This window comes from Camellia sinensis, chromosome 8 (assembly GCF_055761805.1).
Source record: "Camellia sinensis isolate YWXY chromosome 8, ASM5576180v1, whole genome shotgun sequence".
NCBI classification, from domain to species: domain Eukaryota; kingdom Viridiplantae; phylum Streptophyta; class Magnoliopsida; order Ericales; family Theaceae; genus Camellia; species Camellia sinensis.
In genome coordinates, this window is record NC_138968.1 from 154531350 (window position 1) to 154555456 (window position 24107).

The 24107-nt window shown below is 30.7% G+C and overlaps 1 protein-coding gene and 1 long non-coding RNA gene across 2 annotated transcripts in view; one reads left to right on the plus strand and one right to left on the minus strand.

Moving 5' to 3' along the window:
- LOC145798197 (uncharacterized) overlaps positions 1–11769 on the plus strand; it is a 35076-nt gene extending 23307 nt beyond the window's left edge. The window contains exons 4-5 of the mRNA XM_082885688.1: positions 11251–11462; positions 11554–11769. Of these exons, the coding sequence (XP_082741814.1) occupies positions 11251–11462; positions 11554–11769 (428 nt within the window). The remainder of the gene's footprint in view (positions 1–11250; positions 11463–11553) is intronic.
- A 5958-nt stretch (positions 11770–17727) lies between these two features.
- Positions 17728–21878, minus strand: LOC145797221 (uncharacterized). The gene is made up of 3 exons (XR_014338472.1): positions 21640–21878; positions 20603–20678; positions 17728–18888 (listed from the first exon to the last, which is right to left on the minus strand). It is a non-coding gene; the product is annotated as an uncharacterized LOC145797221 (long non-coding RNA).
- Positions 21879–24107: the final 2229 nt, after the last annotated feature.

Below are 24107 nucleotides of genomic sequence, written 5' to 3' on the forward strand. Positions count from 1 at the left end.
GAACTCGGTTCATCCCATGTTTTGTTACAAGTTATGATATATATGGTTTTGATAAAGATCTCGGATATCATTCATTCAAACCTTTATTACTTATATCATTCACTAAGTCTCCAAGCTCACCCTCTCCCTTATATATATATATATATAGGTGATGAGCAAGAAGGCAATGTCGCCTAAGCTTTGTTTGGAAGATGTTTTGATTCATGTTTTGCTAGCATCTTGAAGATTATGCTTCCTGGCTTTCTAGTTCATTTCTTTTGTATGTGTTGGCTTGAGAAGCCTTTTGATCAAGATGTACTTTATTTTATGTTGTATTCAAGTTGTAAAACCATGTTAAGATGTATGTCATTTCATTTGATCTATGCACAGCTCTTATGGACTACTTAGATTTAAATTTATGCTTCTGCACATGTAGGCCCCATATGTATACTCTGTTGTGTGAATCTTTGTAAGTTGGCCTTTGGTAATCTTGAATTACTGGCCATCATGGCATCATTCTACTAGAGGCGGAATGGGGTCGTGACATTTAAGCTAATATTATGTCAGTAGTCTAGGCTAAGCTATAAGGTTGTATTTTTTGTAACATCGATTGGATATACAGTTGAACTACTCGACCATCAGTTAATTTCTTTTTGAATTTTTTAGAAAACTCTTTTTAGGGACATCAGGGTTACATACAAATATGGTAGGAACACATCTTGTGATTAGCTACAATTATTGTTGATATATACATTTTTTATTAGCAAAATAAGATTATATTGATGAACATTCGAACAAGTTTCAAAGTGCCAATGATACATCAATAAAAAGGCTGGTGCACAAGCATCATAAAAAGCATATTTATCCCAACTAGGTTAGTCACTGCAGAGGAACAGAGGTAACAGAGTAACCTAAGCCAAACATAACAAACAAAACCAGACCACCAAAGCTAATCTGAGACAAACCCAAACCAGCAGCTTATCAATGATTTACAGAGTACCTCACCTCTGGCAGATTGTTAATAAATACTTGCCATCTAATTTTAGTTGATTTGTCCATTAGTATTTATTCTTAATGTTGATTTTTGCTTATATGTGTAATGTAACTGATAAATGAGCCTAGAATAAAAATATAAACACATCACATTGCAGTCAAACATGATCTTGAAACTTCAGTGGTAATCGACTATTGTAGGATCAACAAGCAGAAGTTATAAGACCTGTGGCACGAACATAATTCCCTATCCACTAAGCACAGGACCAAACTCTGGTGATCCCATGTACTTCAATTTCTTCTGCAACTACTCAACAGGCCAAGTCAACTTCCAGACTCTAGAAGGCACCTTTCAAGTCAACAACATCAATCCAGAAACATGCAAGTTTGTCGTTGAAGTGAAAGCTAAAGATAGATGTGGTGCTAAAAATTCAAAACCCAAATATTTACAGTTCAGTCTATCATCGCCTTTTAATGCACTTAACTTGTGCTATGGTGGAATGCAATTAGGAAATGGCAATTATGTAGAGTTTGACTAGAATTCCCCATCCGAGCCATTTTGTACTTCAGCCATAGATTGCATGGATTGGCCTAATTCAAGTTGCAATGCGACAAGAGATGTTAAAGGAAGGTGTCACTGCAATGCAAACTATCAATGGAACAGGACAACATTAGCTTGTACACAAGGTGTGGATGCTACATAATGCATATATCTTATGATTTTTCTTAAGTACTAGATTTTTCCCAGTAGCTGGAGGAACGAATGAAACTATTAGTCAGATTTGCTGATAATTGATTTATCAACTGTAAACATTACCTCTTGTGTTTCTTATTTGGTACCTATGTTGTTAATCAGATAGATGCAATTTTGTGCCTTTTCATATCTAAGAGAGCCATCTTCTCTCTCTCTCTCTCTCTCTCTCTCTCTCTCTCTCTCTCTCTCTCACTTTGTTTTTTTGTTTTTTTTCCAGTAAGATCTAGAGGATTTGGGTAATCCGAAAGCTCTGATTTGGAAATCAAAGTTATTTTGTTAGTTGTGTTATTCATGTTTGTGCTATTATGCATCATTAGTTTGATTTTCTGTAGAAGAAGAATGACAGCAAGAAGACGAGGTAATTAATTAGTCAGACCTATAATGTGCATTGATTAAAAAAAAAATTTCTTTTACTGTTATTCTATATCCTGAACATATTAATAAGAATTTCATTGTTCCATTCTATTAGACTTATTTATTTTGATGATTTATTTAATTATATTTTTATTTATTTGAAAGAGAAAAATAGAATCCAAAATTTATTTTGATGATTTATTTAATTATATTTTTATTTATTTGAAGAGAAAAATAGAATCCAAAATTTATTTTGATGATTTATTTAATTATGTTTTAATTTATTTGAAAGAGAAAATTAGAATCAAAATTTATTTTGTCTTATTATTTCTCACTTAAACCTTTATCCTAAATGTTGTTAGAATATATTTAATATTTGATTAAATCAGTAGTTCAAACAGCCCACACAGCAGCAGGCTAAAAGGTTCAAATAGCCCAAAACAAAGGTTTAAACAGCCCAGCACAGCAGCAGACCAAAAGGTTCAAACAGCCCAGCATAACAGTAGGCCAAAAGGTTCAAGTAGAAGATATTCAAATTAGTAATGATTGAATGGAAGGTATGCAAATTAGTAATGATGGAGTACAACGACTATAAACGACTATAAATTCAAATGAATACAACGGTTATAAACGGCTATAAGTTTCATTATATATACCAAAGTCTCTAATGTAAACAAGTTACAAAAAATCAGAAAATATTCTTTGATCAATAATCATTCACATCTATTCTTTGAAAAAATTTCTGAGAAGTGTTCTTCAATTTTTGTTTACATCCTCTCTCAGAAATTATACATTAAGTCGTATAACTTTAAGCCCATCTTTCTTGTGTGAGGATTACAGAAAAATCAAAGCTTCATTTTTATATCTATCTTTGAGAGATAATTCATGTAACTTTCTGTGAAAGCAAAAGCACCTTCTTTTCAACCTTGTAAGAGTGCAGTACATTCAGTGTTCTTGACTTAGAAAGTATGTGTATAATCTGTGGAGGATTGCTCCATCTGTGAAAATGTTGCTAGCACCTTGTGAAGTTAAAATATAGTGAAAAATCTCAAGTGAAGCTTGAGGAGTGGACGTAGGCCGAGTTGAAGCCGAACCACTATAAATTTGTTTGCCTCTCTCTCTCTCCCTTATCTCTTTAATTTATTTAAAATGCCATAGCTATATTTCACATTTTTACTGTGTTAAAATCATTAACTGACATAGTTGTTAGAACACTTGTTTTAATTATTTTTAGTTCATTAACTATATTTATTTATTGTGCTAGTCATAATTTTTATTAAGGTATTATTATTTTTATTTGTAAAAACCTAATTCACCCCCTCCTCTTAGGTTGTCTTTTGGGTAACAATTGGTATTAGAGCCTAGACTCTTGTTTGAGATTTAACCATCTGAAAGTTTCGATCTATGGCAATCTTAGCTAGCACTGCTGAAGGACAAGCCACTAATAGGCCACCACTATTTGATGGAAACAACTATAGTTATTAGAAAGATAAGATGACCCTATACCTTCAAGCCACCGATTATGCCACGTGGATTATTGTCACCAAAGGTCCAAAAATTTCTACTAAATTAGTAGATAATATTAGTGTACCTAAAACAGAAGATGAATGTGATGAGAGGGATCACAAATTATTGCAAGCCAATGCTAAAACCAAACTCACTCTTGTTTATGGATTAGACTCTAAGGAGTATAATAGAATTTCAAGTTGTGATTCGGCAACAGAAATTTAGGACAAACTAGAGGTAACGTATGAAGGTACAAACCAAGTGAAGGAATCTCGTATTGATATACTTGTTCATAGTTATGAATTGTTTAAAATGTACTCTGATGAATCTATTTCAAGTATGCTTACTAGATTTACTGAAATTGTAAACTCTTTGAAATCTCTTGGCAAAATTTATACTAACAGTGAGTTGGTAAGAAAAATTCTTAGGTGTTTACCAAAGAATTGGGAAGCAAAGGTCACCGCCATTACAGAAGCCAAAGATCTCTCCACACTTGGATTGGATGAGCTTATGGGTTCCCTTATGACTCATGATATCACCATGAAAGGACATGAGGATGTTGAAAAAAAAAAAAAAAAGTGGAATTGCATTCAAAGCCTCATCAAATGAAGAAGAACATGAAAAGTCTAGTGAGGATGAAAGCTATGCCATGTTTAGTAGAAATCTCAAAAAGCACTTCAAGAAAAACAATTATGGAGGAAGAAGACCTTTCAAAAAGGAGTACAACAAAGATAACAAGAAAGAACCTATTATTTGCTATGAGTGCAAAAATCTTAGACATATGAAGATGGATTGTCCAAAATTAAAGAATCATGGAAAAGACTACAAAAGAAACAAAAAGGCCATGGTAGCAACTTGGGAAGAAAGTGAAGATGAAAGCTCAAGTGATGAAATTGAAAATGAAATAGCCAACTTATGTCTCATGGCTCTTGAAGATGAAAACTCTACTCAAGATGAGGTTACTACTCTTTATGAAGAACTTGAAAGTGCATTCCATGAACTACAAGATGAATCTAGAAAAGTTTGTGCCAAAAATAATATATTGAAGAAATCTGTTGCATCTTTATCTATTAATGTAGAAGAATTAAAGAAAGAAAAAATTATTTTGAAAAATGATTTTGACACCATCTCTAATGAGAAAACTGCTTTACAAAACAATGTTGATGATTTAACAAAAACACTTGAAAATTTTGTACAGGGTAAAGATAATCTTAACATGCTTCTTGGAAATCAAAGATGTGTTTTCGATAAGGCACCCTATTAAAAAAACAAAATAATCTTAATACAATTTTTGAAAAGGTACCTCTCATGACTCACCCGCATATTACTTGTCGTTATTATAGAAAGAAAGGCCATTATATATCTTATTGTCCATTCAAAAAGAATACAAACATAGGAATTAAAAAGATTTGGATTCTTAAGGGATCTAACAAAACTAACCAAGAAGGACCCAAGAAACTATAGGTACCAAAAACCAACACTTGATTGTCATCTTGTAGGTTTGCTTTAAATCCAAAGCTAAAGAAGGGAAATGGTACCTTGATAGTGGATGTTCCAGACACATGACCGGAGACAAATCATTTTTTACTAAACTATCATCGAAAGATGGAGGATTTGTTACTTTTGGAGATAACAAGAAAGGAAAAATCATCGATATTGGTAGCATCGGTATTTCTCCTAACCCTTCTATTGAAAATGTTTTACTTGTTGATGGACTTAAGCATAACCTACTTAGTATTAGTCAATTATGTGATAAAGGTAATCGAGTTATTTTTGATAAATCACATTGCACAATTAAAAGCACAAATGATCACAAAGCTTTATTCGTTGGTAATCGCCATGATAATGTTTATGTTTTTCATCTTAATTATCTCTATGCTAGTGATGTTAAATGTTTATATATTAATAATGAAAATAGTTGGTTATGGCATAGAAGACTTGGTCATGCTCATATGGATTTAATTGCTAAACTTTTGAGAAAGGATTTGGTCATTGGACTTCCAAAAATTAAATTTGAAAAATATCATCTTTGTAATGCTTGTCAACAAGGAAAACAAACTAAAACATCATTTAAATCAAAATCTCGTATTTCCATAACTAGGCCTTTACAACTATTGCATATGGATTTATTTGGTCCCTCAAGGACATCTAGTTTAGGTGGTAAATATTATTGTCTTGTTATTGTTGATGATTATTCAAGATTTACATGGGTTATGTTTTTAGCACACAAAGATGAAACATTTTCTTCTTTCACAAAACTCTGTCATAGGATTCAAAATGAAAAAGGCTTTCTTATTACTAATATTCGAACCGACCATGGTAGAGAACTTGAAAATGAGAAATTTGAATTGTTTTGTGATGAGCATGGTATTGGACATAATTTTTCAGTACTTAGAACCCCTCAACAAAATGGTATAGTAGAAAGGAAGAATAGAACTTTAGAAGAGATGAATAAAACAACGCTTTGCGAAAATAATCTTCCTAAAAATTTTTGGGCCGAAACCGTTCACACCGCATGCTATATTTTAAATCGTGCATTAATTAGACCTATTCTAAAAAAGACTCATTATGAACTTTGGCATGATAGAAAGCCCAACATTAGTCACTTGCATGTTTTTGGTTGTAAATGTTTTGTGCATAATAATGGTAAAGATAACTTAGGTAAATTTGATTCAAAATCTGATGAAGCAATTTTTCTTGGCTATTCCTTAACTAGCAAAGCTTATCGTGTTTTTAATAAAAGAACTCTTGTTGTGGAAGAATCTATACATGTGGCATTTGATGAAACTAACATTTCTGCTCAAAAGCAAATTGTTAGTGATAATATAGATTTGGAACCAAATGTGGAAGATTCAAGTATCTACAAAGAAGAGAACCAACCATGTAAGTTGAACAAAGAGATTGAACAACCTATTGTGCCACCTCAAGAAGAATGAGGAAACAATAATGATTTGGCAAGAGAAGGAAGTTTGTTCATAATCATCCTAAGGATTTAATCCTAGGTGACCCTACAAAAGGTATTGAAACTCGCTCTTCACTTAGAAACATTTGTAGTAACTTGGCTTTTCTCTCACAGATTGAGCCTAAAAACTTTCAAGAAGCCGAATTCAATGAACATTGGATGATAGCTATGCATGAAGAGTTTAACCAATTTGAGAGAAACAAAAGTGTGGGAACTTATGCCAAAACCTAAAGATCATACCATTATCGGTACCAATGGATCTTTCGAAACAAGATGAATCCGGGACAATTATAAGAAACAATGGTAGACTTGTTGCACAAGGATACAATCAAGAAGAAGGTATTGATTTCGATGAAACCTTTGCTCCGATTGCTAGATTAGAAGCCATTCGCATGTTACTTGCATTTGCATGTTTTAGAGATTTCAAACTTTATCAAATGGATGTAAAAAGTGCCTTTCTTAATGGTTTTATAAATGAGGAAATTTATGTTAAACAACTCCTAGGTTTTGAAGATTATACTTTTACAAATCATGTTTTTAAACTATCAAAAACTTTAGACGGTTTGAAACAAGCACTTCGTGCATGGTATGAACGATTAAGTAAATTTTTTATTGAAAATAATTTTTTTAGAGGAACGATTGACACAACACTTTTTATTAAAACTAAAAGTGATGATTTACTTATTGTGCAAATATATGTGGATGACATTATATTTGGTGCTACTAACGAAACCTTGTGTAAGGAATTTGCTAAGTGTATGCAACGTGAGTTTGAGATGAGCATGATGGAGGAGCTAAATTATTTCCTTGGGCTTCAAATCAAACAATGTAAGGAAGAAATTTTTATCAACCAAGCTAAGTACACAAAAGAACTACTCAAAAAGTTTGGTATGTGTGACTCAAAAATAGCTGGAACACCTATGAGCACATCCATTAAGCTAGACAAGGATGAAAAATATAAGTCCATTGATCAAACAAAATATCAAGGTATGATCGGCTCACTTCTTTATTTAACTGCAAGTAGGCCCGATATTATATTTAGTGTTTGTATGTGTGCTAGATATCAATCAAATCCTAAGGAATCACATCTCAGTGCTGTTAAAAGAATTTTTAGATATCTTGTTGGCACTCAAAATTTGGGATTGTTTTATCCTAAAGGTGTTGCATTTGATTTAATTAGTTACTCGGATGCCGACTTTGCCGGATGCAAACTTGATAGAAAAAGTACCAGTGGCACTTGTCACTTTCTTAGTAACTCATTAGTATCTTGGTTTAGCAAAAAGTAAAATTCTGTTACTTTATCAACGGCCAAAGCTGAATATATAGCTTTCAGAAGTTATTGTACCCAAATACTTTGGATGAAACAACTATTGGAGGACTTTGATTTGCATTATGGTCATATCCCTATTAAATGTGATAATACTAGTGCCATCAATTTAAGCAAAAATCCGGTTCAACACTCATGAACAAAACATATTGAAATTCGACATCATTTTTTAAGAGATCATATTCAAAAAGGGAATATTGTACTTGAATTTGTAAACACCGACAAGCAATTAGCGGATATTTTCAGAAAATCCCTAAGCGAGGATCGCTTCAATTTTATTCGTGGCGAGCTTGGAATGTTTATTTTTACTTAAAAAGTTTTGTTACGATTGTGAAACTTGAATTTTTTGTTAAAATGATATATGTGTATTGCTGCATTGATATGGAAACATTTATGTCAGTTGAATGCTCTCAAGTCCTTCATGCATTTATTCTTCTTAACAGTTTGTTATTCTCAACTGTGTAATTTTTTTTGGGTTCTGCATCTTGAGGTGAAATTAACTTTGCATACATTGATTTTTTTAAACCCTCATAGTATTTTTTTTGCATTACCATTCCAGCAACACTAACGTCCCATTAAATTTTTGTTGGTATTATTTTATTTTATTTGCTATTTGGACTTAATTTTCTTAATTCTTTTTTGCTTTTTAATTTCATTTTTCAGTACTTAAACATAAAAACAAAAACAATTAAAATACAAATATTTACATTAAAAAAAAACACCCTTCATTTTTTTATGGCCATACGCCGATCAAAATAAACATATTTATATAAAATAAAAATAAAAAAAACAAAAAACAAAAAACAAAAAACAAAAAAACAAAACAAAACAAAGACCTTCATTTTTTTTACGGCCATACGCCGATCTTACTTACTCACCTCTTCCACCGCTCTCTTCTTATTTTTATCACCTTGGGCGATGCTTGCCGTCCCTGTCCCCGTGCTTTCATCGGGAGCGAGCACTCCCCGCCGACTATCAAAAGCCGAGAACGACGTTGCTCCAATTCAAGCCATGGAGGTGGTCTTCCGTTTAAACTCTTTATTTTCGGCCTTCAGTGCACCTATCTCTGCTCGCGAATCCTTCTACATGCGCTGGAGCAGAGAGAGTTGGGCATTGACCTGATGGAGCTCACTCGTCCTGTTCTGTAATCTGTGAGCCAATTTTGTGACTGCAGTCACCGTCTCCATACAGGACGTCAGTGTAAATTAATTGGCTTCAATGTCTGATTGAGCTATCATTATTTGCTCAATCGACATCATAGGAAGGTTGGGAAGAGTCGGAGCCGGGACACTCAGCCCAACAGCGCTTACGGGATCATTCAGGTCCGGAAAGAGAGTAAGGGGACGAGACAAGGCCATGAAGTAACAGAGAGAGATGTAATCGACAAGAGGGTCGTTTTTGGCAACCTTTCTACTCTGCTAAGTCTCTTTGTTCTATCTCTCGAGGAAGAAGAAGATCGAATAGAGTGATGAAGAAGAGATAGAAAAGAGCGAGGTGAAGAAGAAGAAGCAAATGAGTGTGATTAAGAAGAAGGCTGAAGAGAAGAAGACAAGGAGGGAGAGATAGTCGAGGTGAGCGGCAATCGAGGAGAGCTGCTTTTGTCGGCCAATGAAGCAAAAGCCAGGCCGCGTGGCAACTGCGTTTTACGAAAAAAGAGAGAAACACGGAAGAGTTGTATGTGTATGCATATATGTATATATATTGTATAGCTATGTAATATATATATATATATATATATTTGTTGATTGACTGTTGATTGTCCCGTCTCCCTTTTGTCGGTCGGCTGACGCAAAAGCGAGGACGCGTGTCCGACGCGATTTTCAACGAAAAAGAGAGAGGTGCGCGAATTGTATATATATGTTTTGAATTGTATAGATGCCGTTTATCACTATCATTCTCCTCCTCTAGATTCTGACCTATGATTTCCTTTTGATGATGTCACAGGGGGAGAAATTATATGATGTTATGTATTATGGTATTCAAACTAATCTGATGTTATGTATTTATAGTTTGATATCTTAATCTTATATCATGTTATTGATTAAAGCTTATTTATTACACATGTGCTAACCTATATATTTAGAAATGAATTTAGGAAGCATGACTTGAGGGGGAGCCTTTCTTACTCCCAAATCAAATCAAAATATTATTGTGTGCCATCATAAAAAAATGGGAGATTGTTAGACTTATTTATTTTGATGATTTATTTAATTATGTTTTTATTTGTTTGAAAGAGAAAAATAGAATCCAAAATTTATTTCGATGATTTATTTAATTATATTTTAATTTATTTCAAAAGAAAAATAAAATCCAAAATTTATTTTGATAATTTATTTAATTATGTTTTAATTTATTTGAAAGAGAAAAATAGAATCAAAATTTATTTTGTCCCATTATTTCTCACTTAAACCTTTATCCTAAATGTTGTTAGAATGTATTTAATATTTGATTAAATCAAGAGTTCAAACAGCCTAGCACAACAGCAGGCCAAAAGGTTCAAGTGAAAGATATTCAAATTAGTAATGATGGAGTGGAAGATATTCAAATTAGTAATAATGGAATACAATGGCTATAAATTCAAATGAATAAAACGGCTATAAATTTAAATGAATACAACGGCTATAAATGGCTATAAGTTTCATTATATATACCAAAATCTCTGACATAAACAAGTTACAAAAAACCAAAAAATATTCTTTAATCTATAATCACTCACATCTATTCTTTGAAAAAATTTATGAGAAGTGTTTTTCAATTTTTGTTTATATCCTCTCTCAAAAATTATACATTAAGTTGTATAGCTTTAAGCCCATCTTTCCTGTGTGAGGATTACAAAAAAATCAGAACTTCATTTTTATATCTATCTTTGAGAGATAATTCTTGTAACACCTTTTTTTCAACCTTGTAAGAGTGTAGTACACTCAGTATTCTTGACTTAGAAAGTCCGTGTAAAATTTGTGGATGATTGCTCTATCTGTGAAAAGGTTGCTAGCACCCTGTGAAGCTAGAGTATAGTGAAAAATCTCAAGTGAAACTTGAAGAGTGGACATAGGCCGAGTTGAAGCCGAAGCACTATAAATTTGTTTGCCTCTCTCTCTCTCCTTTATCTCTTTAATTTATTTAAATTGCCATAGCTATATTTCACATTTTCACTGTGCTAAAATCATTAACTGACATAGTTATTAGAACACTTGTTTTAATTATTTTTATTTCATTAACTATATTTATCTATTGTGCTAGTCATAATTTTTATTAAGGCATTATTATTTTTATTTGTAAAAACCTAATTCACGCCCCTCTTAGATTGTGTTTTGGGTAACACATTCCATGTTAGAAGTTTCTATAACTAAATTGCATATTTATCTTCAACATCAGAAAGCAGAGAAAGAAGAGAGGGAAGTCAAGCGCTTCGGATGTATGACAAGGAAAGAAATGTTAAAAATTTGATAGATTTGAGTGAATTCAAAGAGGATGATAAAAAAGGCATTGACATGCCTGTTTTTGACTTAGAAAGCATATTAGAAGCTGCAAATTACTTCTCAGATGAAAATAAGCTCAGAGAAGGGGGATTTGGGCATGTTTACAAGGTTATAGTCCTTTCCTAATTACTCATTGAAGTTCATTAACAAGTTGTTTCTGCTTTAATGACACCATAGTTGTCTAAATATATGCTTGTAGGGTATATTCCCTGGAGGACAAGAAATCGCTATAAAGAGGTTGTCAAGTCATTTAGGCCAGGGCTTAGAAGAATTTAAGAATGAGGTTGTTTTGATTGCCAAATTTCAACACATGAATCTTGTCAGACTTTTGGGCTACTGCATCAAAGGGGATAAAAATATTTTACTTAATGAGTATATGCCAAACAAAAACTTAGACACATTTATATTTGGTTAGCTTCTATAACCAAATTTCTTAAATGCCTGTTCTACATTTACTATACAGTTTACGTGCCATGCGTAAAGCACGTGCTTCTTCACTAGTTAATATACATGAAACATGGTAATCTAATTGTGCTTCTTCTTCTTTTTTAATGGACCATTTCCAAGATCAAACGTCGTGCTTGTCTTTGGATTGAGAGAAATGCTTTGATATCATTTTGGGAAATGAAAAAAAAAAAATGGAATTAAAGAATAAAAATAAAAAAGAAAAAGAATCTGCAGGCCAAAGAGATCTTAGATCAAATGCACAAAACCAAGTAAATCTTGTATCTGTTCCCTCAACCGAACAAAAAGATATTGAAGAAGATTATTCAGAATCAAACATGAAAAACCGTAAAAAGAAAAAACAATACAAGAGCAATACCGAAGCAAAACTAGATTTCTTCCTGAAAAAGTATTTACTTTTTCAATTGAGATGGGATAATGCTTTGAATCAAAAAATGATCAATAATATCAAAGTATATTGTCTCCTGCTTAGACTGAGAAATCCAAGAAAAATTACTATATCCTCTATTCAAAGGAGAGAAATTAATCTGGATATAATGTTGATTCAGAAGAATTTAACTCTTACAGAATTGATGAAAAGGGGGATATTAATTATCGAATCCCTTCGTCTGTCTGTAAAAAATGATGGACAGTTTATTATGTATCAAACCATAGGTATTTCATTAGTTCATACAAGTAGGCATCAAACTAATCAAAGATACCGAGAACAAAGATATGTTGATAAGAAGGATAAAGATTTTGATGAATCCATTTCAAGGCATCATCAAAGGATAACCGGAAATAGAAAAAAAAAAATCATTATGATTTGCTTGTTCCTGAAATATTTTATCATCTAGATGTCGTAGAGAATTGAGAATTCTAATTTGTTTCAATTCAAAGACTAAGCATGATGTGAATAGAAATCCAATATTTTGCAATGGGAACAAGGTCAAAAATTGGAGTTGATTTTTTGATGAAAATAAAGATCTTGATAGAGATAAATTAATTAAATTCAAATTTTTTCTTTGGCCCAATGCTCGTGGGTTTCTTTATCTTCACCAAGACTCCAGGTTGAAGATTATCCATAGAGATTTGAAAACAAGCAACATTCTTTTAGATGAAGAGATGAATCCCAAAATTTTAGACTTCAGTTTAGCAAGGATAGTTAACGGCAAAGAAACAGAGGTGAACACCATGAGAATTGTTGGAACATAGTAAGTATAGTATGATTGAAGATATCATCATCAAACTAAGATTGCCATGTTTTCGGGGATGCAAATTTCAAGTCATTCATTCTTTGTCTAGCGTGTCCTATCCTACTAGTATTATGTCTTTAATGGTAAGTTTTATGTCATAAGTCATTACTAACCACATTTATTTTAATTGACAATAAAATTTGTTCTTATAATATGTGTTTAAATAAGAAATTTAAAAAATAATAATAAAAAAAAATGGAGAAGTGCTGAGCGGACAGAGCTAGCCCAACAATGAATGGGCTACTATCTTAAGTTTAGGGCCGTTCATGATGGTAAATGGGCTGATTTCCCAATATAAAATGGGTACGCTCAACCTTAAGAAGAAGCCCACCAAAAAAAAAAAAAAACTTATGAGCCCTAATCTCTGTTAATAAAGTTACATTCAGTGTGTTTGGTTTGAGTTTTCTGAATTAAATTTTTTGAAAACTAAGTTTTTTTGTTTTCGTATTCTTTTGTTTTTAGTGAATATTTTTTAAATTTTAAATATTTTTTTTACTTTTTTAGATGCACCTTAGTTAGATGTATCTAAAAAGTAAAAAATTTGTGAAAAACTATTTCAAAAAATTAATAAATACCTAGAAATATAAAAAATGTATTGAATTCTTATATTTTTTTTGTATTTTTGGTATTTAGTGAATTTTTAAAAGATTTTTTTTACAATTTTTTTACTTTTTAGGTGTATTTATGTTAGGTGTGTCTAAAAAGTAAAAAATTGTTTAAAATATTTTTAAAAATTCAGTAAAAACAAAAAAACACGAAAAATAAGAAAATAGAATTTTCTGAAAAGTATTTTCTGAAAAATGAAAACAAGCAAGCTGATTAAATTTGACTCACATAAAATAAAAAAAGAAACATATTGCATTATCCCCAAAAAATGTGAGAAATGTATATTTAACTCATACTTTAGTTAGCTTATTTTTGCAATTGGTAGGTATTATAACTTTATATTTTATTTAATGTTTTTCTCCTTTTATTTTTTATCGATCGGGTGATATTTTGTTTTTCTTATTGTAAATTGGATATTGATAAATTACAAAGCAAGAGTATTTTTTCTTGTAATGATTTCTTCATGTCATGATCTAAATTCTCATATTTAATTTAGTGATTATATACGCAATATGCAATAGCAAATTAAAAATTTTGTAAGTACATATCATTTTATCTGCATATCATTGACAATTTAATTTAAAAAATATAGAGATATTAGTGTAATTTATCAAAACAAAAAAAAAAAAAAAAAACTATCCACGAGTACTACTTGCCGTAGAAAAAATGAGTAACCAAAAAAAGGAAAAAGAAATCAGGTTGTACATAGACACCTGATTTACATTCTTATATTCCAATCTAAATTTTATATTCTTATATATTTCCACACAAAAAGAAAAGGATTTTTTTTTTTTTTTCCAGATTGAACACACAAAAAGAAAAGGTTAAAAATGCAAAAGCATGGGGAACCAAATAAAAATATGAAATGGACAATAATTCATTGTAGCCTTACAAACAAACTACCCCTCGAATTACAAAAGCTTATGGGGGAAATTCTATCGTACACGCCCTTTAAGGGTTTATATTATATATATAATTTATTATAAATTGATATAATTTTATCATAAAAATTTAAAATATTAATTATAAAATATATAATTTCATTATAAATTAACGTAATAAAAAATGTTTTAATCAAACTATAAATTTTTACCAAGTCAAACTTTTGGTACATAAATTACAAAATTTTAAATATTTTATTACGTTAATTTGTGACGAAATCATGTATTTTGTAATTGATATTACGAAATTTTGTAATAAAATTATGTCAATTTATAATAGGACTTATGAGACCAATGTTAACTTCTTCTTTTTTCTTTATTTATTTTATTTATGTAGTGTAATATTCATATTTAGGTTTTGTTTGGCAACCTTCAATTCTAGTAAAAAATTATCACATCACTCTCTTTACTTTTCTTTTTTATACATCTTTTCGTAAAAAACTAAAAATATTATTAAAATAGTCTGTTTCCAAATAAAACCTTAGGCTTTGTTTGGGAAGTCAACTTTTTATTTAGTTGGCTATTTAGTTTTTTTTTTACTATTTTAACCTGATTAAAATAATTACGACCAAAAAAAACATAAAAAATAAATTAAATTAAATAAATTAATAAGATAAAATATCACATATTAAAATCTTTAGTCATTTTAGCTTCTAATTTTATATGTATAATAATACTAATTATTATTATATAAAATATACAACTGTACATTCTGTATATTCTGCTAATTTTGAAAAACAAAGTTCAATGCTGTTTGTGTGTGCCCATTGCTAGAAAGTAAAGCTGGCATGCACGATCTGGTAGAAGAATCCAAAGCCACACAACAATGATTGTTTGAAGTGAATATTTTTTTTATTGTAGCTTATTATTATATCGTTTGATAATATTACTTTTTAGTTTAAAAGTTAAAAAAAAAAATATTATAAAAATTAAAAAACAACAACTTATATAAAAAAAATCAAAGATTTTTTCTCTTTTTTTTATATCATATTTTAATTAAAAAATTAAGAAGTTATTAAAACATTTGTTCCAAAACGAGACCTAGTCTAGGAATAAAATAGCTTCGTTTAGGATAAATTTTTTAATTTTTGTGAGAGAAAAATAAAATAATTATAATTTGTATGTGACAACTTTTAATCTAAGATTAAAACAAAAAAAAAACTTAATTTATTTTTTGTGTGATTATTTTAACTCCAATCCATGCCGAACCAAGATTTCTTATTATTAGTTTAATTTATGGTTTGATTTAATTCTTTAGATAAAATGATGAATAACACGGTTTTGACTAGGACTGCAAACGAACCGAGCCGAGCCGAGCTTTGCTGAGCTCGAGCTCGGCTCATTTACTTATCGAGCTCGAGCTCGGCTCGATAAGGAACTGGGCTCAAGCTCGGCTCGGCTCGTTAATTTTAATGAAACTCGAGCTCGGCTCGACTTGGCTTGATAAAATTTTTTTAATATTATTTATATTATTTAAATATAAATATTTAAATAAAAATATTATTTATATTATTTAATATAAAAAAATGTATTTATATTATTATTTTTATATATATTTATATATTTTTAATATATAAATAATACATTTATATGTATTTATATATTATTTAATATATAAATAATATATTTATTATATAATTTAAATAAAGATAAACGAGTCGAGCTTATGCGAGCTCGAGCTCGGCTCGTTTACTAAACGAGCCTAATATTCGAGCTCGAGCTCGGCTCGTTTTCTAAACGAGCCGAGCCGAGCCCTTAACGAGCCGAGCCGAGCTTGTTCATGAACAGCTCAGTTCATTTCCAGCCCTAGTTTTGACAAAAGTATTGTTAATGATTGTCCTTTCTGGCATTGTTCTTCTTCATATTAATTTAGTTGGTAAATCACAATATAAATTTAGTTGGTAAATTACACAGATTTATTTGGAATTTTAACATAATTATATTATTTGGTTCCTATTTTCAGGATTCATTTTTTAAAAAATTATTATTTTCTTTTTTCATATTTTTTTTGTTTTCACTGAATTTTTTTAATATTGTATGAATTTTTTTAAAAAAATTTTAAATACACCTAATATAAATACACTTAAAAAATATACTATTTATGAAAAAAATCTTTAAAAAAATTAGTAAATACCAAAAATATATATATATAAAAATAACATATGAGAATTCAATATATTTTTTGTATTCTTGTGTATTTATTGATTTTCTAAAATATTTTTTTATAAATATTTTACTTTTTAGATACATCTATGTAATGTGCATCTAAAAAAATAAATAAAAATTGCTTAAAATTTTAAAAATATTCATTGAAAACAAAAAAAAAAAAACACAAAAAATAAAAAATAAAAAAACTCAATTTTCAAAAAATTAAATCCAAAAAATTGAAACGAAGCACTGACTAATTTTTTGGATTAATTATACTTTTTACCTAATTTTACTTAAGTCCTTATAGCTTGAAATTGAACAATTTGAATCCTATACTTTAAGTATAATTTCAATTCCGTTATTCTGTCTAAATTTTTGTTAATTTTATCTTCGTGTAATTGATAAGTGTTACAAAATTATTAATTTTAACTTTCAATTTAAATGAAAAGACAAATCACTACAACAAAACTCACTTTTAACGACATGAAATGCACGCCATAGTGAGGACTCTACGACGTGCAATGTAAAGCCGTATAATAACCAGTTATGAAAAGTCATTCACTTCAATGGCTTGCCGCAGTACGCTGTTAAAAATCCTTTAACAGTGGATCTTGTGCGTCATGTTTGACTTTTCTACAACTACTTTGGCACACTATTAATTCAAACAGCAATGGTTGGTGGCCCGAAATTCAGTGGCTCGAATGGTTCGAAACTGTCAAAACGACGTCGTTTTGGGCGCAAAACAAGCCAAAACGACGTCGTTTTGGCAGTTTCGAGCCATTTGAGCCACTAATTTTGTGGCCCTCAGACATTTTTCTAATTCAAGGGACAAACCACGACCTTCATTGCTAGTCGTTGAATATTTAGTACAATGACCTATTTTGCTTGCCGTAGAATAAGTATATTTTTTATTTTAAAAAAATCAGTAGGTTTTATTTCACCGGTTCCATACAATATAAGAAAACATTACAAACAAGATTTACAAACATATATATATATATATATCAATCAACCACCAAAATATTGTTTCAAACATCTAAAATAAAAAATAAATAAATAAATAAAAACTATCTATTAATTCCAAACCATCCAAAAATGTTTTTTGAAATAAAAAACTATCCTTACGTTCAAAACCGTCCAAAACGGTCAAAGCAATCCCAAAAAAAATCCTTATTTTCTAAACCATCTAAAAACTATCATTAACTTCAAAACCGCTGCTGAGGGCCCTTTTGTCTTATTACGGGCCACGTGGAAATATCATCCCCTCAAGGAGTAGCCTAAGGAACAAGGAAGTGGCTCAGCTCAAAGCCCACTATGGAAAACCTGGCAGCTTGACTAGGAAGTCTCAGAATCTATGAGAATGAGTACAAGAAACACAAATGGAAACACCACATTTATAGTGTTGTAATCAGAAACTATAGAAATACAAATGATGGGACTATGTTGGTGAAGATCAGTATCAATGTTGATCCAAGTAAAGAATTTAACCCAAATACTAACGATAATATATTTCCAAATATAATTAACATCTGTATCAACAATAGCTGCAACATTTTATCCAGAAAGTACATAGCCAAATGGAGGTTAATGGTTTAACCAACCATTTCATTCTGGATACCATCCATAGCATTAACCTCAATTTTTTGGGGCAATTTCAACATTAGATATGATTGGTTTCTCACCTGCAAGAACCATCCATAGCAACAAAGGACTCTATTTTGTTGTCTAAAATATGTTGTAGTAACATATCAGGAAAATATTCACCCAAAATATTTTATATTCACCCAAAAAAAAACATACTAGCCCCAAAAAAAGAAGAAAAAAAAGAAAGGAAATCAACAACTAAGAAATCAAATAAACATATTCAAAATCAATGGCTTAGGCTCAATCAATGAACGACAAGCAACATATATGATCTTTTCAATTACACTAAATACCAAACACATAAAAGGCACCATACCTCAATCCTGGGAATTGTAACTCTACTCTTTCCATAACAGTGTCGTGCTTATCAAGGGTAGGAAAACAGAAGTAAATTTTTTTTTTTTTAAAAAAAAAAAAAAAAAAAAGCAAAACAGAAAAAAGTGGATGTTTTTTACCTAAAAGCAAATATAGTCCTTCCAACACTAAAAGCATCACCTATTCACACCAACATAAGAGAAAACATAGAACAGTTTAGAAGAGATTAAAAAAATACACCCAAACACTGTATAATACATCCAAAAAAAAATCTAGAGAGAAGAAACATATAAGAAGAAGCTTAAGAAATTAATAGAGAGCATTTCTTACCTGAATAGAAGAAAAGTATTCATAAAAAAATTATAAGAAAATAAGAACCATGAATCACATTTATTAATAAGAGTATGAGCCATGAATCACAATGGAATGGAAACACCCACAGAATGACAATAGAAAAATTAACCACTAAATCCACTAAATTAAGAAGGATGTGTTGCCAGGCAGACAGCTGAATGACCAAAAGAAAAAAAAAGTCTGAAATGCTATTGTGGCCGCTCAAATAACTCTGCCCAATTATATATCATATGCACTAAGTTAATTTGAATAGGAAAAATTGTAGAGTAAAAGAAACTACTTTGTGTTTGGTAAGCAAGCAAAAGCCACGAATACAAAATCACACTAGCAGCAACATCATTTTAATCTTTAACTTGAGAAATAGTGTTCTAAAAAGATGTATTGTAAATTCGCAGGGAGCAATTGATTATTGAGTGCATGGTAAAAAATCTATAGGAGGAGTACCAGTTCTTCCCTCAGTATCCAGAAATGTAGCTTAAAATTGTAGCCATTCTAGTTGGTATGATTCATTATATTCTTTCTAGATTTTCCCCCCCTCTTGCTAAGGTACAAGAGGAAGGGGAAAAGTTGACACGGTAGAGACATGAGTAACAAGGCATAGTACAAAACAAAAGTTAGGCACTGGTATAGGGCTGTCATCAAGTAGTATATAAGGTGGCTTCACCCATTTAGAAATTAGGCCCTTTTAGGTGTTTCTTGTAGTTGCTGAGAGTTACTCTCTCTTTGGGAGTGATCTTTAATGGCCCAAGTTCTTGATAGAACTGAATGTGCACGACCTCTGGCAGGTGGACCAATGGACCATCAAGGTACTGTAGAGATTAAGAAAAATTTAATGTGTAGTAATTTCCTAGTTAAATATTTAAATGGCATTGTTCTACCCAAAATTTTGTATTTGGGATTAAGATCATCAGTCCAATTGTTGGAATAAAGTGGCCTTTAGACCATAAATCTATTTCATCATCCATGATTACAAATTCCTTCTTGGATTTAAAAAATTCAAAGCATAAAAGAATTTCACAGAATAGGACACGGATGAGCTGCAAATGCAAATGTGTTCATCACCGTCCAAGATTCAAACCACCGAGTAAATGAGCTTTAGCTCCAATTTTAGAACATGGTTTGAACCTTCAATCCAATTCTTAATCAAAACCCTCAAGCCTTGAATTTTGGTACCCATAATTGGTGTGAATTTGAAGCTAAGATTTCATTAACTAAAAAGAAAAATTAACTTAATCAATTCAGCAGATTGTCACAGTATTTGACCAAAATTTTGATCAATGAACCGGTGGATCCATACCCAATGTGTGTGAGAATGAGGAAACATATCAAAAGGATCATAGCCTTATCAAAGGTCAAAAAAGAACTTGATGTAGCAACAAAAGAACAGAAGAGAAAGAAACTGTGGAATCAAATCCCAAATTAATATCTCAATATTCAAAATCATGTCCAATAAAACCCATTGCATAATGCTACCAATGCCTTTTCGATCCCCATAAGTAATAGAACAACATGAGAGAAAGAAAATAGGAGAGGATCATACCCTTTCCAGTTTGATGCCGATAAAGCCCCAAAATTCCCTTGTTTAATGTCAAACAGTGGGCAAAAGGAAGAAAATACTATGATAATCAAATGCAGATATTAGGTGAATTAGAGACTTCAAAATGTATGTAATCAAAACACAAATTAAAGACTATTGTAAAAGGAGAAAAGCAACTATACAACTATAACAAACAGGACAAAAAAATAAAAAATAAAAAATAAAAAATAAAAAAGGGAAGAAGAGTAAAAGATTGTGAATCATTGAATTACATCAAGTAAAACTTTAAATTCTTGGTGTTCTGTAGCCTAATTAGTACACAATAATTTCTGAATACGCTAAATCAATTAATTAATTAAACAAAAGGCATAAAATAAAGAAAATATTAACTTATCATTATACAGCTTCAGCTATGATTGACAAGAACAAATTCTTGAGAGAGAGAGAGAGAGACTGCATTCCCTCTCATGAAGGTTTTTTTTTTTTTTTTTTAAACTTTTGAGCCTTGAGGAGCTCCCTTCCTTTATGGGTAAACAACCCCTTCTCTCTCTCTCTCTCTCTCTCTCTCTCTCTCTCTCTCTCTCTCTATATATATATATATATATGTGTGTGTGTGTGTGTGTGTGTGTGTGTGTGTGTTGGGATATATTAGCAACGACCTCAAGTGCAACCAACATTCCCCAAATCTAAAAAACAATTTTTTAAAACAAAAAAACACCGAAAACAAAATAAATAAGAAAAATACAGAAATAGAAAACAAAGAAGGAATTGAACCCACAATTCAAACCAAAAACCAAACCCATCTAAACATATTCACATATATGCAAACCCCATAACCAAAAAACACCAAAAAGACCAAACCCAGAACTCAAAATCAAAAATTGAAGGGCACATATCAAACTGATTATGAACAAATTAAGAAGATTAATTGAAGGGCACATGTCAAACTGATTATGAACAAATTGAGAAGATTAATTGAATAAAGGAAGTATAAATCAGTAAATTGACGGAAACCCAGAACAGAAAGAAGTGAAACTCACAGAAACATAGTTGGGATGGTCAGCAGTCATGGCGACAGCAATTTCAGTGGCCAATTCATCTAGTTGGCTAGTGGTGATGCCCTTGTAGTAAGACGAGGATAGTGTCGCAGTGGTGATGCAGGTTGGCTTTCCTCCGATCCATGATCGAATTGGAGTATACTGTTGAGTCCGTGGGCTATCACGGCTTCTGTTTGGATAATTTGAGCGATTTAATTTGTAGGATTAGCATAAGAAAAATAAGCATTGTATATCCACCAATTTTGGGATATGTAATCCCATATGTAAACTGCATAGTATATAATATTTAATCCCACTCTTTTTATCCGGAAATCAAACAGGGCCTTAATTACTTTCTTTACCCATTAAGCCAAATCACGTGTTTGTTTTGAGAGATTATTCACGTGATTGGACTATTTATCCATTCAGACTAATAGTTTATTATTTGGTTCAATTTTTTTTGCTCTGGATTAATAGTTCCTTCGGATTATTAGTCTCTCATATGAGGGATTATTGTATCCTAGTGGGAGGTGGGATTATTTTCATGGGATTAGTATCTCATGAGACTAATGTGTGAAATGTCTATTTTACCCTCATGTTATTACTTAATAAATAATTGAAAAATGGTAAAATAGTCTTTTGAACATTTATAAATTATTTTTTTAGTGTTGTTAATTTAAAGTTATATATTAAATATAAATTATAAATTATAAATTATAAATTAAATTTAATTAAAAATAATAAATTAAAAATTATCGCCATATAAATTAAATTTTTTTAGTGTTGTTGAAAAATTAATTTTATATATTAAATAAAATTATTTTTTTAGTGTTGTTAATTTAAAATTATATATTAAATAAAAAATATAAATTATAAATTTAATTTAATTGCAAAATAATAAATTAAAAATTATAGCCTTATAAATTAAAATTTTTTAGTGTTGTTAAATTATAAATTATAAATTATAGATTACAAATTTAAAATTATATATTAAATTAAAATTATAAACAGTATCCTCCAATTATTAAAATTATAATTGCCGTGCGTGCCTTGTCGAGGTCGAGAAGTCACCCAAGCTCGTCGCTTCTTGCACCATGCCCGCTCTTCTAGGTTTTCATTTATTTTTTTACGGATTAGTAATGCCATTTGCTTAATTCATTTGGGTTTTAGTATTTTGTTGGGTTCATTATCTATGGTCTATTATTATTTTTTTCTGGGTTCACTTGATTAGTTCAAAATTTGGTTTTTGGGTTCTATATATTTATATTTTTAATTTATTACTATTTTCATGGTTATATTTTGTTAAGTAGGTGTATTTACACTGTTATCTCCTGTCCTGTTATATATTAGATCATGATAGGCTCTAGGATTATAGGTTTGTTTGCCTAAAAAGTGTTCGACAAAAAGACACTGTTGGTTTATCTTATTTGATGGGTTGTTACTCTCGATCTTTTTCAAATTTCAGATTTTGTTTATTCTTTTTCAGTTAATTTGTTGATTTTGTGAGAGGGTTATGATTAAATCAGTCTGGGAATGATTGTGGGATTAATTAGATGATGTTCTTTCTGGGATTGTGCTGAATTGTTGATATCTCATGAATCTATGTCCTCTTAAACGATTTGTTGATCTTCTATGATTTTTTTTAATAAATTATTGTACTCTTATTATTTTTGTTGCTCCTCGAAACTCAGCCATATGATCAATCACAAATTTGATGAGTCGATTGAGGAAAGATCCTTGTTTGTTGAGGGAGGAAGACATGTGTTCTTTGACAAAATATTATAATGAATCCATTAAACCAACTAGAAGTAGAGTAGTATAATTGCTTTTAAGTTTTATACTACTATTCTAAATATTAGAGGCCATTAAATGAAATTTATTTGTTTGTAGTAAAACTTAATAGTCTTAAACACCTATCAAATCCTTAGGAATTTTGTTGATAAATTACTGTAGCAGCAACAAATAGAAGCTAGATATGGAGGATACACAATGCACCACTCAACATGTGTGAAGTGCTTAACTGCATTGTCAAGCAGGCATCTAATTGAGTTTGTGTCTCATAGACCATCTTGGCAGGATTCAATGAACCAGAAACTTGAACACACCTACTCCTATATGAAGAGCACATTCCACTTGTGTGTTAAAAGCAACATTGAACTATTAATTGTAACATCTTGACACTAAAAGTAGTCAAATGCTATGTGCCACCTTCACCCAGAAATTAGAATATTCAATCTAACATCACTGCATGTTGGTTGAAAGTGCCAATTAAGTGTGGACCAAATATATCTCCAATAGAAAGATTGTAGGTGATGACTTACCAGAAAGTGGCAATTAAGTGTGGACCAAATATATCTCTAATACAAAGATTGTAGGTGATGACTTACCAGATTTTGTCATATCAACGGGAGCAACCCGTGCAGTATAATACGTTCGTCTTGTGCTAAGCTCCTGTACACTGAATCTGCACA